This window comes from Oncorhynchus mykiss, chromosome 27 (genome assembly GCF_057628025.1).
Source record: "Oncorhynchus mykiss isolate SJ-2025 chromosome 27, ASM5762802v1, whole genome shotgun sequence".
NCBI lineage: Eukaryota > Metazoa > Chordata > Actinopteri > Salmoniformes > Salmonidae > Oncorhynchus > Oncorhynchus mykiss.
In genome coordinates, this window is record NC_143048.1 from 6,864,376 (window position 1) to 6,878,801 (window position 14,426).

The 14,426-nt window shown below is 46.8% G+C and overlaps 1 protein-coding gene across 2 annotated transcripts; it reads left to right on the forward strand.

Annotated features, from left to right (window-relative positions):
* Window positions 1-281: 281 nt before the first annotated feature.
* Window positions 282-13,080, forward strand: LOC110507398 (uncharacterized). Of its 2 annotated transcripts, none has more exons than XM_090224295.1 (3): window positions 282-766; window positions 2,538-2,879; window positions 9,645-13,080. In XM_090224295.1, exons 1-3 carry the CDS (start codon window positions 715-717, stop codon window positions 11,399-11,401), a joined length of 2,151 nt encoding a protein of 716 aa, XP_090080421.1. In that variant the 5' UTR covers window positions 282-714; the 3' UTR covers window positions 11,402-13,080. The 2 variants fall into 2 exon arrangements, with proteins under 2 accessions (XP_090080421.1, XP_036820763.2); XM_036964868.2 differs by having other exon boundaries at window positions 507-766; window positions 9,648-13,080.
* Window positions 13,081-14,426: the final 1,346 nt, after the last annotated feature.

A 14,426-nucleotide genomic window follows, 5' to 3' on the forward strand; every position in this document is an offset into this window, starting at 1 on the left:
ATAGAGGCTAGGGGTGCAAGGAGGAAGTGGCTGTGCAGCTGTAAAATCCTATTGTTGCCTCCCCACCATCCCATGTATTCTGCAAAGCGCATTTCTATATCCTCGCATAAAGTAGTTCCTGAAATAAAACAGGCCACTAATATTGATTGCTTATAGAAGCCAAACCAGCCTAGACTATGATGACACCACTGCAGGAGGACTGTGTGTGTGTGAGAGAGAGTGTGTGTATCATGTTTTTGGTGTTTACTATCCTTGTGGGGAACAGAAGTCCTCACAAGGATAGTAAAACAATGAACATTAGGACAAGTGGATGCATTTTTCTGGTCCCCACAAGGAAGTTTATTTTAGGGAAAGGAGGTTATGTTTAGGAATTAGGGAAATGTGATTTTTGAATGGCAATCAATTGTTTGGTCTGTAAAAGGATTGTAAAACAAACTGTCTGTGACATTGTATAGAGGGCGGGTTCGGGTCGGTGTAGTATAGTGGCGGGCGGCGCCTATGCCCCTGCCCCTCCTTTCCTCCGCTGTGGGGCTGGTAGCCTGAACTTGAACACTGGCTGGTGCACAGTTAGTCACTACGACGTCCCGTCGGTGGCATAGAGCTACACAGTCATTTGGTCAAAGCTATTCTTATCAACTTGATACTTTTTAAAATTCGATTCCGATTCGGAGTGTGGATGCACCGGCAGAACATTGACTGGTGCGATTAAGCAGAATGTCCAGACGCAAACAAGGCAGCCGACCGCAACACCTGAGTGCAATTCAAGGTAAGCTGAGAGGCAATGTCCATAGTTCCCTAATAAGAGGTAGCCTATATGCATTGTATGTATTTCATATACGACGTATTCATGTTAACCTTTTTTTTTTTTTTGGTGGGTGGGGGGTTGTATCAGTCAGGCTATGTTGGTATGCGCACCTTGACATTGAAGTTGAATCATTGATAAAAGTTGATCCAAAAAAAATAATATATATATATATATATATATATTTTTTTTAAAGAGCTGATATATAGGCCACACTCAGTTTTGTAACAAATACAGTTAAAATAAATGAAATATGTTCATAGGCTACACACAGGTCTCTTTAAGCATAGGTAATAAATAAACATTTTTGCTCTGTGTTCTAGAAAGGGGACACGGCGTTATACTTTATTTCCTTGCTGGTCCACTGTCTTTTCCCCTGGGTTTTCTTTATGTCTTGTCTGTGGAGACTGTTTGAATTATCTCCTATTTTGTTTTTGAAGTATCTCCTATTTTGCACACGCGAACGCTTCCTTGTGGGGCAGACCGCGTGTTCAAGACACCGTACGTGTATGACAAGGCGAGAGAGGAGATGGATATTGTCTGCCCTCACAACAACCCCACTGACCTCCTTTTTCACTTATCTCCGTTTCTTCAAAAACTATATCCTGGATTCCCCATACACTTGACTAGGCCTTATGTAGGCCATCATAATGATCTATATGTCAAAATGATACGGGGTTCTATGAGAACGTTTTTCTTCTCCAGGGGACTGTGGGCATGCGTTTGACTAAAACACTGAAGTGCTCTGAAAGAACATGCATCTTTCTCTGTTCCCTAACGAAGGCCTGTAGAGCGTGTCTAGTTTGACCACAAGCCTTGACTATTCATATGTGCGTGCAACCGCGCCTAGCTTGTCTGCACTGAAACAGGAAAGGTGACATTTTTGAGTAACCACTGGTGAGCTCCTCAGCCCGAATCTACTGTCTGTACCTGTCCTGTACTCGGCCATGTCCTGGCAAGTGAAGCCCTTCCAAGCGTTAAGGTGTGTGTACATTTACCTTTATTTAAATAGGCAAGTCAGTTAAGAACAAAATCTTATTTTCAATGACGGCATAGGAACAGTGGGTTTAACTGCCTGTTCAGGGGCAGAACAACAGATTTGTACCTTGTCAGCTCGGGATTTGAACATGAAACCCTTCGGATACTAGTCCAACACTCTAACCACTAAGCTACCATGCTGCCCCATGACCGCATTGACTCCCTCCCTCCGCTCTTTTATCGAGTTTTGAGGACCAGTCAAACAACTCTGTCTGGAACAACTCCAAACCTGACCAACAGTCATTAACCATCTCTGCTGTTGGCTGAGTCTACATGGGTCATAAATGAGTCATGGACATTTTTTTATTTTGTAGCCTACGTTTATGGCTCTGATGAGAGAGACTGGAATTGGAGTTGAATCTGAAACCTAGACTACATCCCTGCGAGGTGCTAAAATCAAAAGCATACATTTTAATTTCAGTAATCTCACGTTCGACTCGTAACTCTCTTTCGTGATAATGATTAATTTGGCCTCGAGCCCCCGAGTGAATCTGAACATCTTCAAGTCATGGCCACTCACGTTCTCACTGAAAAAATGGGTCAGTTCCTTGCCTAGTTGTTGAGCGAGTGTGTTGACAGGCGTGAACGTTGGGGGATTGGTATCCATTTATAAAAAAAAAAAATGTTTACTAAGAATATACATGCTCTAAGTCATTGCTATTTTCTTATGTTCATCTTCCTCTCTCATCTTTCTCAGATGCCCCTGAGCCCTCGGACACTGCCGCTCCTTCGCCATTAGAGGAGTGGGGCTCCCTTCCCCAGGTCAGGGGTTGTGAGGAGAGTCGTGACCTACTGACCTGTGGGCAGTGCGATCAGGCCTTCCCTCTCGCCCGCATCCTGGCCTTCATCCAGCACAAACAGGGGGGCTGCCGCTCCCGGAATCACGGCCCCAACACTCACACCCCTCCCTCCCCAGCCAACCGGACACAGCAACGCGGTGCTGTCACTCAGGTAGAGGCTGGGTTCGTGGAGCTGAGGAGAGTGACGGACAGGTCCAAAGCGGAGGAGCATAGTGTGAAGGTGGAGCCTAACATAACAGGTGAGTGCCGGCAGGTCCCTAATTAGTTACTTTAAAAAATATATATATTTCTTGCTTTTGTTTTCTTCTCCCCCCCCCCCCCCCCCCTTCCAGTCCAGCTCATTAACTGGGCGTTGCTGTGCTGCAGAGGCCTCTGAGTTAGCGACGCACTGGGTAATTGTGTGGAAAGGTTAGGCAGCAGTGTTTTGAGGCCCCAGGGGGCCCCTGAGGGCTCCGATGCACCTGAGCTCCCCTCTATCTCCTTGACACTCTCTCTCAGGTGAAGTGGCCAGGTAAACACGTAGGGCAAGGCACTGTGCTCTCTGGCCACGCAATAACACGGCCTGCACTCACTGGAGGACTGGCTGTGCTAAGCTGAGAGGGACGATGAGATAGTGTCACAACGGGCTGTGGTGTGGTCATACTTCACAACATGTTTAAAAGGATAATGTCACCATAGTTCTGGTGTGTTGGCATGGCTTCTCAGTGCAGGTGTACGTTGTCCATCAGATGGGCATCCCAATCATCTGCATTTAGATGAGACTTAGGGCGGCAGGTAGCCACTGTTAGAGCTACAGGTAGCCTAGCGGTTGAACCAGCAACCAAAAGGTCGCTTGTTTGAATACTCAAGCCGATCAGGTGAAAAATCTATCAATGTGCCCACGAGCAAGGCACTTAACCTTCATTTGCACCAGGAGCTCCATACTTTTATGGCTGACCCTGTAAAACATTTCATTGCACCTATCCTGTGTATGTGACAATAAAATATATATTTTTTAAATGTTTTGTTCATATGCATATTTTTGGAACTGGGACCCTTACACACTCTTTCTCAGACACACACACACACACAGCCACTTGCACTTCCTTCCTTTGTGTAACGCTCAGGGGACTGCTGCATGCTCTGTTTCCGTCTGTCCGTGTCTTTCTCTTGTTTTTCTCTTTCGCTCTCTGTTTTTCATGTTCTCTCTCAACAGCTCTCTGTCTATCTCTCGGTCTCTCGCTGCCTGTTTTACATGTTCTCTCTTTCTAACTCGCTCTCTCTCTCTAGCTGCTTTGTTTTCATGTTATCTCTCTCCATGTCGGTATCTCTCTCTCTCTCTCTCTCTCTCTCTCTCTCTCTCTCTCTCTCTCTCTCTGTGTGTTTTTCTTCTTCGTGCCCACAGGCTTATACAAAAGAGCTACCCACGTGCACTACCCAAAAGCTGTACCGTATCTCCACCAAGCAAAACAAGATCACTTTTAATAACGAAATGAGTCAATGGTGCATGACAACATGTACAGTTGAAGTCGGAAGTTTACATACACCTTAGCCAAATACATTTAAACTCAGTTTTTCACAATTCCTGACATTTAATCTGAGTAAAAATTCCCTGTTTTAAGTCCATTAGGATCACCACTTTATTTTAAGAATGTGAAATGTCAGAATAATAGTAGAGTGATTTATTTCAGCTTTTATTTCTTTCATCACATTCCCAGTGGGTCAGAAGTTTAGTATTTGGTTGCATTGCCTTTAAGTTGTTTAACTTGGGTCAAACATGTCAGGTAGCCTTCCACAAGCTTCCCACAATAAGTTGGGTAAATTTTGGCCCATTTCCTCCTGACAGAGCTGGTGTAACTGAGTCAGGTTTGTAGGCCTCCTTGCTCGCACGCGCCTTTTCAGTTCTGCCCATAAATCTTCTATAGGATTGAGGTCAAGGCTTTGTGATGGCCACTCCAATACCTTGACTTTGTTGTCCTTAAGCCTTTTTCCCACAACTTTGGAAGTATGCTTGGGGTCATTGTCCATTTGGAAGACCCATTTGCAACCAAGCTTTAACTTCCTGACTGATGTCTTGAGATGTGGCTTCAATATATCCAAAAAAAAATTCTTTCCTCATGATGCCATCTACTTTGTGAAGTGCAGCAAAGCATCCCCACAACATGATGCTGCCACCGCCGTGCTTCACGGTTGGGATGGTATTCTTCGGCTTGCAAGCCTCCCCCTTTTCCCTCCAAACATAACGATGGTCATTATGGTCAAACAGTTCTATTTTTGTTTCATCAGACCAGAGGGCATTTATCCAAAAAGTACCATCTTTGTCCCCATGTGCAGTTGCAAAATGCAGTCTGACTTTTTTATGGCGGTTTTGGAGGGGCTTCTTCCTTGCTGAGCAGCCTTTCAGGTTATGTCGATATAGGACTCGTTTTACTGTGGATATAGATACTTTTGTACCTGTTTCCTCCAGCATCTTCACAGGGTCCTTTGCTGTTGTTCTGGGATTGATTTGCACTTTTCGCACTAAAGTACGTTCATCTCTAGGAGACAGAACGCGTCTACTTCCTGAGCGGTATAACGGCTGCGTGGTCCCATGGTGTTTATACTTGCGTACTATTGTTTATACAGATGAACGTGGTACCTTCAGGCGTTTGGAAATTGCTCCCAAGGATGAACCAGACTTGTGGAGGTCTTGGCTGATTTCTTTTGATTTTCCCATGATGTCAAGCAAAGAGGCACTGAGTTTGAAGGTAGGCCTTGAAATACATCCACAGGTACACCTCCAATTGACTCGAATGATGTCAATTAGCCTATCAGAAGCTTCTAAAGCCATGACATAATTTTCTGTAATTTTCCAAGCTGTTTAAAGGCACAGTCAACTTAGTGTATGTAAACTTCTGACCCACTGGAATTGTGATACAGTGAAATAATCTGTCTGTGAAAAATTGTTGGAAAAATGACTTGTCTCATGCACAAAGTAAATGTCCTAACCGACTTGCCAAAACTATTGTTTGTTAACAAGAAGTATGTGGAGTGGTTGAAAACCGTGTTTTAATGACTCTAACATATGTAATCTTCTGACCTCAACTGTAGGTGTCAGGCTAGACTATAAACTCTCCTTCCAGACTCGTATTAAGCATCTCCAATCAAAAATGAAATCTAGAATCGGCTTCCTATTTCGCAAACAAAGCCTCCTTCACTCACGCTGCCAAACATACCCTCGTAAACCTGACTATCCTACCGATCCTCAACTTCGGCGATGTCATTTACAAAATAGCCTTCAACACTCTACTCAGACTGCATCCAGTTTGCTATCACAATGCCATCTGTTTTGTCACCAAAGCCCCATATACCACCCACCACTGTGACCTGTATGCTCTCGTCGGCTGGTCCTCGCTACATATTCGTCGCCAGACCCACTGGCTCCAGGTCATCTAGAAGTCTTTGCTAGGAAAGCTCAGCCTTATCTCAGCTCACTGGTCACCATAACAACACCCACGCGTAGCACGCGCTCCAGTAGGTAGATCTCACTGGTCATCCCCAAAGCCAACACCTCCTTTGGCCGCCTTTCCTTCCAGTGGCAGCAGAGAAATGACTGGAATGAATTGCGAAAATCGCTGAAGTTGGAGACTTATATCTCCCTCACTAACTTTAAGCATCAGCTATCTGAGCAGCTTACCTATTGCTGCAGCTGTACTTGGCCCATCTGTAAATAGCCCATCCAACTACCTACCTCAACCCTGTATTGTTTTTATTTACTTTTTTTGTTGCTCTTTTGCACACCAGTATTTTTACTTGCACATCATCTGCACATCTATCACAAGTGTTAATTTGCTAAATTGTAATTACTTGGCTACTAAGGCCTATTTATTGTCTTCTTACTCCATTTGCACACATTGTGTATATAGATTTTTCTATTGTGTTATTGACTGTACTTTTGTTTATCCCACATGTAACTCTGTGTTTGTCGCACTGCTTTGCTTTATCTTGGCCAGGTTGCAGTTGTAAATGAGAACTTGTTGTCAACTGGCCTACCTGGTTAAATAAAGCTGAAATGAAAAAAAGACATTTAAAAAAACCCAGTGCAGTCAAAAACGTGATTTTCCTGTGTTTTATATACAGTACCAGGCAAAAGTCTGGACACCTACTCATTCTAGGGTTTTTCTTTATTTTGACTATTTTCTACATTGTATAATAATAGTGAGACATCAACACTATGAAATAACACATGGAATCATGTGGTAACAAAACAAGTGTTGGTTAGGGCGACAAATCAAAATTAGATTGTTCAAAGTAGCCACCCTTTGCCTTGACAGCTTTGCGCCCTCTTGGCGTTCTCTCAACCAGCTTCATGGGGAATGAAGGAGTTTCCACATGCTGAGCACTTGTTGGCTGCTTTTCCTTCGCTCTGCTGTCCAATTAATCACAAACCATTTAAATTGGGTTGAGGTCAGGTGATTGTGGAGGCCAGGTCATCTGATGCAGCACTCCATCACTCTCCTAATTTCAGCCTGTTTTGGTGGGATGGAGTTGTTTCCAACCTCTCTGCCAATAACAGCTAGTTTTCAGTTTTCCCTCTCCACTTAGACCACTCCTAGACAGTCCTAGTTAAATTCTTGCTTGACAAATTGCTCTTTGCTAAGAAGCTATTATTATTTTTATTTTTTTTCCAATTTTAATTGAAACAATGACAGTTAAGGCACTACAGTTTTACCCCAAAATGATTGGATATTGAAAAAGAAGCATCTGCATTGGACATTTTTGAAGTAACTCAAAGTGAAACGTTTTGTATGTGGTATGCTAGGATTTAATACAGTACTGTACTGTGCTACGTGTTGTGGGTCTTTCTGATCGTGGGAAGGAGAGTGACTATGCAGTAGCGGTGAGTGGGTGAAAATCACTGGGGAAGCCCCATCCCAAAAAACATTACAACCTACGTGAAAAGATGTCAAAACGGTCTATGACTCTATCATATAGGAAATGCTTAATTTTTTTTTATTGTTCTTGGCTAAAATGCTTGCTCGGTAGCCTAACGTCCTTTCATGGGCAACCATGCGCCAGGCCAGGTAGTTGACATTAGCCTGCTACATCTAGCTACATGTTGAACTTCCATCCTCTCAGGCCAGGGTAACAACGTATGAATTTATGGTTAGATCAGAATCGCTGTGATAATCCAAATACCTATCTCCATCCATAGCTAGCCAATGGAGGACAACAAGATGCAACAATTCAAGTTTTTTTTTCTGTCAATACCATTTTGCTCTCGACGTGATTAGAGTGAAGCCAAATCCAAACTGACTACACTTGACTTTTTGGGGGGGGGGCGGTGGGTGTGCCAGGACCATTCACAACTGAGTACACAGTTTAGCTCAATGCGGATTGACTATTGTTTTATACTTTTATATATCAAGGGAGGCCAAATGCTCACTGACTTCCCTTGCATTCAGCGCTATGGTCGGCAACTGTCATACTATTTTTTTTAAATGTTTTGGGGAAGCCTGGCTTCCCTTGGCATCCATGAATACACGCCACAGTGATTGTCTGCTTGAGGAAGATTACTCAAAGTGAAAGAGTAGTTATCCCACAACAGATAGGTGTCCCTTCACATCGAGAGAGATGGAAGAACGTGATGGGTTATTATGATGTCTCGTTTTATTTGGCATTTATTCTACTTGTTTTTTTTTTCTTCTCATCTCTAACATTATTCCCCCCCCCCCCTCATCTTCAACAGACTCTCTCGCTTGCCCTATTCCAATCCCCCCACACACACACACTCTTTTCTCCTCCCTCCCCCTCTCTCCCTCGGGAGAAGCGATTCTGCCTGCTGCTCGTTAGTGCTCCTAGCCAATCTGCATTTTTAATTAGCACTTATTGCTTCTGCTTAATATTCAAGTGCGACCCCCGGGCCAAATGGGAATCCTTACAAAAAAAGAGAGCGAATGAGAAACCGTCTGGGTATTGTGTTTCACTCCAGGACCCCGAGATAACCCCCCCCCCCCTCCTCCTCGGGGAGAGATTTGGAGGGCTAGGGAGGCTGAGGGGTGGGAGGATGGGTCTGAAGTACAATCCAAGGGGTGACATTTTTGTGGTGTTTCTCGAGCGGCACTGCTGCATCCTTTCTCTTATCAACTTCTCTCCTACTTTACTCATCTCTTCGAGCTAAGTTAAAGGATGTGTCCACCATGTCTCCTATCCTCTCCCGGCAGAGAGACGGAGAAAGGGTTGCTTTCTTTTTCATCTTTTCTCTCCTCCCCCTCCAGTAAAATACAGAAGGATTTTGACTTCAGGAAACAAAAAAGAGGCTTATACCAGAATCGGCTTTGGAAGAAAAAATGTAACATTTCCCCCCCCTCAATTTGAGGATCTTCTTTCCAATTTAGATTTATGCAAAAAGGCCTCATTTGTCAAGCTGGCTGAGTCAGTCCCTGATTTACATAAAGCCTTCGTTTTTCTCGGTTCCGCTAATTAGCAATTTGCAGCTTAATTGGAGAGTGGTTCTCGGTTAAGAGACAAAGCTAACCACGTTTAAAAAATGTCTCCAGATGTACTTAACTATCCATCTCCCCTTTCTGCTGGTCTCTGTCCTTCCTTTTTTTTTTAATGTTTAATCTTTCATATTTTTCATCTTTCATCTCTCCCTTGCTTCTGGTCCAATCAACAGCCTTCGCTATCTCTGTGTCCCTCTCGAGAAGCCAAGGAGAGAAGGAAGAATCCATTTAAAAATATATATATATATTTGAACTTCAGACTACCTTCTCCTGTAGACCTGACCCAGGGAATGTTGAGCATCTTCCCTCTTGCTGTAGTCGTTCACTCTTCACTGACTGAACAAGTTTAGTTTCTCTGCACCTAACCATTGCCATAAACAGACTGCCTTTGTTTGGGCTGTGTTCCTTTTTATATTCTAGCTATCCACAATCGTTCCCACTGTCTGATGTGTGCTTTTTTAATAAAACCTATTGAGAACCCTTACATTTTTTCAGATCAAGAAAATGTTTTGGCTTACTTACTGTTTGTTGTTTCTGTAGCAGAAGAGCCGTCCTGCTTTACCTGCCAGCTGTGTGAGTGTGTGTTGCCCTCTGCCTGGGCCCTGCTCCAACACGCCCAGCACACACACTCCTTCAGCATCTACCAGGAGGACGGGGAGAAGGAGGAGAAGATGGGAAGAGGGGGTCACCAGCACTCCAAACCTGCAGCCACCCTGGATCCCTGTCAACTGAGCCACACCCTGGCCACCGCCTTCCACCCTTCCGCTCTGCGTCTGCCCCACATCTTCCGTCCACGGCAGAACCGCAGGCCAGCTTCTCAGGCCAGCTCCACCCCTTCCTCCAGAGAACGACAGGCCCTCAACTTCTGTCTGAGGGAGCTGGCTGAGGGCGGTAACACCACCGCTGGTGTTCTGGTCCCCTCTCCGTCGCCGTCCCCCCCGGCCGCATCTTCCTTCCCCCAGTGTGGACCCGCCCAGGTGGGGTTTCCCTGTGAGCTGTGTGGCCAGGGCTTCCAGTCCCTCCGCAGCCTGTCAGCCCACCGGAGGACCCACGCATGCGAGCGGCCCTACCACTGTGGCTTGTGTGACCAGGCCTTTGCCCAGAGTGGTCAGCTGGCTCGCCACATGAGGAGTCACCGCAGTGAGACGGGCGTGGGTAGAGGGGGCTACGAGGGGATGGAGGTGGGGCTGGTAGGGGAGGATGAGGGGGGTCGGCAGGGGATGAGAGAGAGGTTTATCATGCAGGGGGCAGGAGAAGCGGTGTTGAGTGGAGCACCAGGAGAGAGGGAGACCTCTGAGGTGGACCTGTCCATGTCCAAGCATCACTCCCCAGACTCTGGACTGATCCTTCTCTCCTCCCAGCCTGGAGGTCCAGACATGAGCCTGCTCAGGCTGTTCCAACCCCAGGGAGAGTTGGCGGACGATGAGGTGGAGGGACAAGAGGAGCCCCAGCACGCGTCCCCCTGCGCCAGCCCCTCAGAGGGGTCACTGGAAAGCGGAGAGACTGGGGGCAGTGGGGAGAGTGGCATTGCCAGCGGAAACTGCACCCCCAAACGGCCGGAGAGGGAGGACAGGGCTCCGGTAGGGGGGGAGTGGGAGAGCGAGCGGGACGGAGAGATGGCGGATGGAGAGAAGGAGTGGTTTGCAGGCGGGAGCAGCGAGGTGGTCCAGGAGTGGCAGAGGGAGAGCGAACAGAGAGGAGGAGGAAACGGCGTCATCAGCAGTAACTGTGGTAGTAACGACGGGGGGTCAGGGAAGAAGAAGAAGGAGGAGGCCTGTGAGTACTGTGGGAAACAGTTCCGGAACAGCAGCAACCTGACGGTGCACCGGCGCAGCCACACGGGAGAACGACCCTACCAGTGTGGCCTGTGCAGCTACGCATGCGCCCAGAGCTCCAAGCTCACACGCCACATGAAGACCCACGGTGCCCACGGGGCCCGCGCCCCATTCCTGTGCCAGCTGTGCGGGGTGCCCTTCACTGTGTACGCCACCCTGGAGAAACACCTGAAGAAGGTGCACGGGCTGAGCCATGCCAGCGTCGGGACCTACACCCAGGCCAGCGCAGCTGATGTCAACTGGGCCCTTGTCCAAATGGATGACAGGGTGGTCATCAAGATGGAGGACGATGAAGCCACTACGGACCAGACAGAAAACAACATGGCTGCCATGGTGGAGATGGGATTGGAGGCTGAGGAGAACCAGAAAGGGGAGGTGGATGGTACTGTCAGCCCAGCCGTAGTGGAGGATAGTGTGGGTGAGCTTCCTGCTGAAGGCCGTGCGGACGTGGGCTCAGCGTAAACTTCTGGTCCACCTTAGCTGCCATATCACACTGTTGTACACTGACCAAGACATTCAAAAGCACTGGCTTGGACTGTCACTCATTCCAACCACTTTGACCAACATAAATATCCATAGAATTGTAATGAACCTTTCCTAGCACTCAACTGGTAATCAATTCAAACTGGAATCTAGGTACCAACCCTGCTCTCCTCTTAATTCCCTATCTGTGCCATGCTGAGGTACGTCACGTCTTGCCTGAGCTGATAATTAGCATATGCAAACCCGCCTACTTAGACCACAGCACAAAACCCTGACATGCAATGGAAAGGAGGGCGGCAAATAGGACTTGAGAACAGGAAGTCAACCACCACAGTCCACCAGATCACAGGAAGTTGATCACCATGCTCCAGCACAATATAGGAAGTGGACACCAGTGGTCAAATGATTGGTTCACTCAGTCGACGTACTAGTGATGATTACCAATAGGAACTGTCAAATGTAGAAAGCAAAAAAAGGGCTTGTAATTATGATTTTTATTTTATATATCTAGTGGCATGAGATTACTATGATTAGTGAGGCTTTCATATCCTGTTCTGTTGCTGTGGTGACAACTGGCAGGGTGGTTGTCACACTCTAATTCGTCCACAGACTAGTTGTTTGGACAGAGATGGGGTCAAAGGGGAAACGAACCCAAACCGGTTTCTCTGTATCCTTTTTAGATTTAGCTTTTGACACAACACTTGCCACTTAATGTAAAGTTTACAGGGCTCGCGAGGCCCATTTAAGTTCTGTTGTTCCTCTGTGTGTCTCATCCAATGTGTATACGTCTCATCTGCTGATGTTTTCCGAGCTTAGCTGCTAAGCATAAAGAAACTGCCATTTTGACTACAAATGAAACGGGTGTGGATTTATTTCCTTTTGTACTTCATAATTGGATGATCTTTTTTCTTTCCTTTTTGTTTACGTTTATAAAACGCGGGAAACCCCTTGAAGTTTGCGCATATGCATGTTTTGCTGCCATTTGAAATGGTTTGAATTTGATGGGTGGGAGAGTTTTTTTGTGGGTAACACCGTGTGTGTGTTTGTGTGCAGAGAAGTTGTTTGGTAACACTTGACTTGAACTGTCAGTCAAATGCCTCGCTAACTACAACCGAAACATGACCAGCTGTTTGCTTGGAAACGGAGCCTATGCCCATGACAACGATGCACGCAGCGGAAGGCAAGATAACTGTGGCTAACCTTTTAGCTATAGTGGCTGAGAACATGGTTTGAGTGAAGTGTCACCAACTATTTTGTGACTACTGACTACTACTTACGTTATCATTATTGATGTCAATATACACTGGCGGCAGGGAACCCTTATTTTTTGGACACTTTGAAAAAAACAATTCTTTGCGTTGTGTATGAAACTAGTGACGGGGTCAAATGTGTACGATTTGATGGACATGAGCGGAGTGTAGTTGTTCAGGGACCCATGTTATGTGCATAGAATGGCACTCGCAGATGTCGCTGCCACTGATATCGTCAATTGACTGTGCTGTATGCCTCAAACTCAACTCAGTTTCCCAGAATTCTTGGTTTTCTCTGTCTGTGCTGACTACAATGAGGCTAACGACACCACTGTCTTTGTAAACTTGACACCATTTTGTCATTGACCTGGTTATGAGGAGTCTCATTAAAGAATTGAGGCAAAGTGATCTCTCTCTCTCTCTCCCTCTCTCTCTCTCTCTCTCTCTCTCTCTCTCTCTCTCTGTGTGCTTGTTCGCATTTCGGTCTCACACAGTGTAGGAATGGCGAACCCGCTCCTGAAACATCAGACTGATGTAAACGAGCATAGAGGGGCCCCCCATCCAGTGCTGTGACATTAAACATGCATAACTCAGGATGACTGAAGTCAGTCCACAGAGAAACGACCCACACAGATCAAACTAACACCAACCGAAAGAGTTCCTAAAAAAGGCGGTGACGGGACACAATCTTTAGGCCAGTTGAACTTTATGTAGTACGGGTAGGAAGGCTACATATCCAGGGAACTGGGATGGGATGGGCAAGCTGGAAGGCTTCTAGGGGGTGCTGGGTGCCAGGGGGTTGAGCTTGCAAGGGGTAAGCATTGTAATTGCTGACTGCGCCAGCATCCTATAGCCTTGGCCCTGCCCCTTCTAATGAGAAGGCAGCTCTATGATCCTATAGCTCATTAACAGCAAGGCTTTTTAATGAGGTTTCAGCAGGGCGGATGGGGAGGGGGCACCAGATGCGCGCACACACACGCCCCACTATCAATTACTATTGTGTAGAGAACCAAAGCCATTTCCTGGACCAGACCCAGACGAGTTGGTCCGCTCTTCTCCCCAAAGAGGGTGAGAGGGCAGGTAACCACCTCCACTGCTCCCCTTGGAGCCAGGGCCGATACGCTACGTGGGTACGCCTGCGCCACTCGTTGCCTGAAAGGACCCAGTTTACGTAAAGGTAAGGTGATACAAAGCAGTGCGGTAGCAGCCATGGTAAGTGCATACCTTCCCACCCTCAACCGGCCCTTTGTATTCCTGCCAGCCACCTCCAGTCCACGCCTCTGTACCGGAGTAACAATGACCAACCCTGCCCCATTCACACCTCTCTGAACTTTAACAGAGATGGGCTGTCCGCCAGCAGGGTAGGGTGCGGGGAAATCCATCAGCTGACCGCGGGTGTGCGTGCACGTGTGTGTGTGTGTGTGTGTCTGACCAGGGCCAAGCCCAGGGCATGGACTTTGAGATCTAATAGCCGTGTCTCCGCTCTACAGAGAAGGCTTTTGTTGGGCCAGGACAGGGACAGGGAGAGGGGTTATAGGAGGACAGGCTCATTGCAATGGCTGGAATGGAGTCAAACACATGGAAGCCATGTGTTTGACTCCATTCCATTTACTCCAGCCATTACAATGAGCCTGTCCGCCTATAACTCCTGCCACCAGCCTCCTCTGGTTTGACACTTGTGGAACACTTCATATATGTCTGCCGTTGCACCTGCAGTGAAAAGGCCAGAAAGCCATCACGGTTGTGCAAGACTA

What these genes read in the sequence shown, in the direction of transcription:
- LOC110507398 (XM_090224295.1), top strand. Translation starts at nt 715, where the DNA reads ATGTCCAGACGCAAACAAGGCAGCCGACCGCAACACCTGAGTGCAATT. An exon ending in ACACCTGAGTGCAATTCAAG is followed by an intron (nt 767 to 2,537) that starts GTAAGCTGAGAG and finishes CATCTTTCTCAG; the next exon opens with ATGCCCCTGAGCCCTCGGAC. An exon ending in GGTGGAGCCTAACATAACAG is followed by an intron (nt 2,880 to 9,644) that starts GTGAGTGCCGGC and finishes TTGTTTCTGTAG; the next exon opens with CAGAAGAGCCGTCCTGCTTT.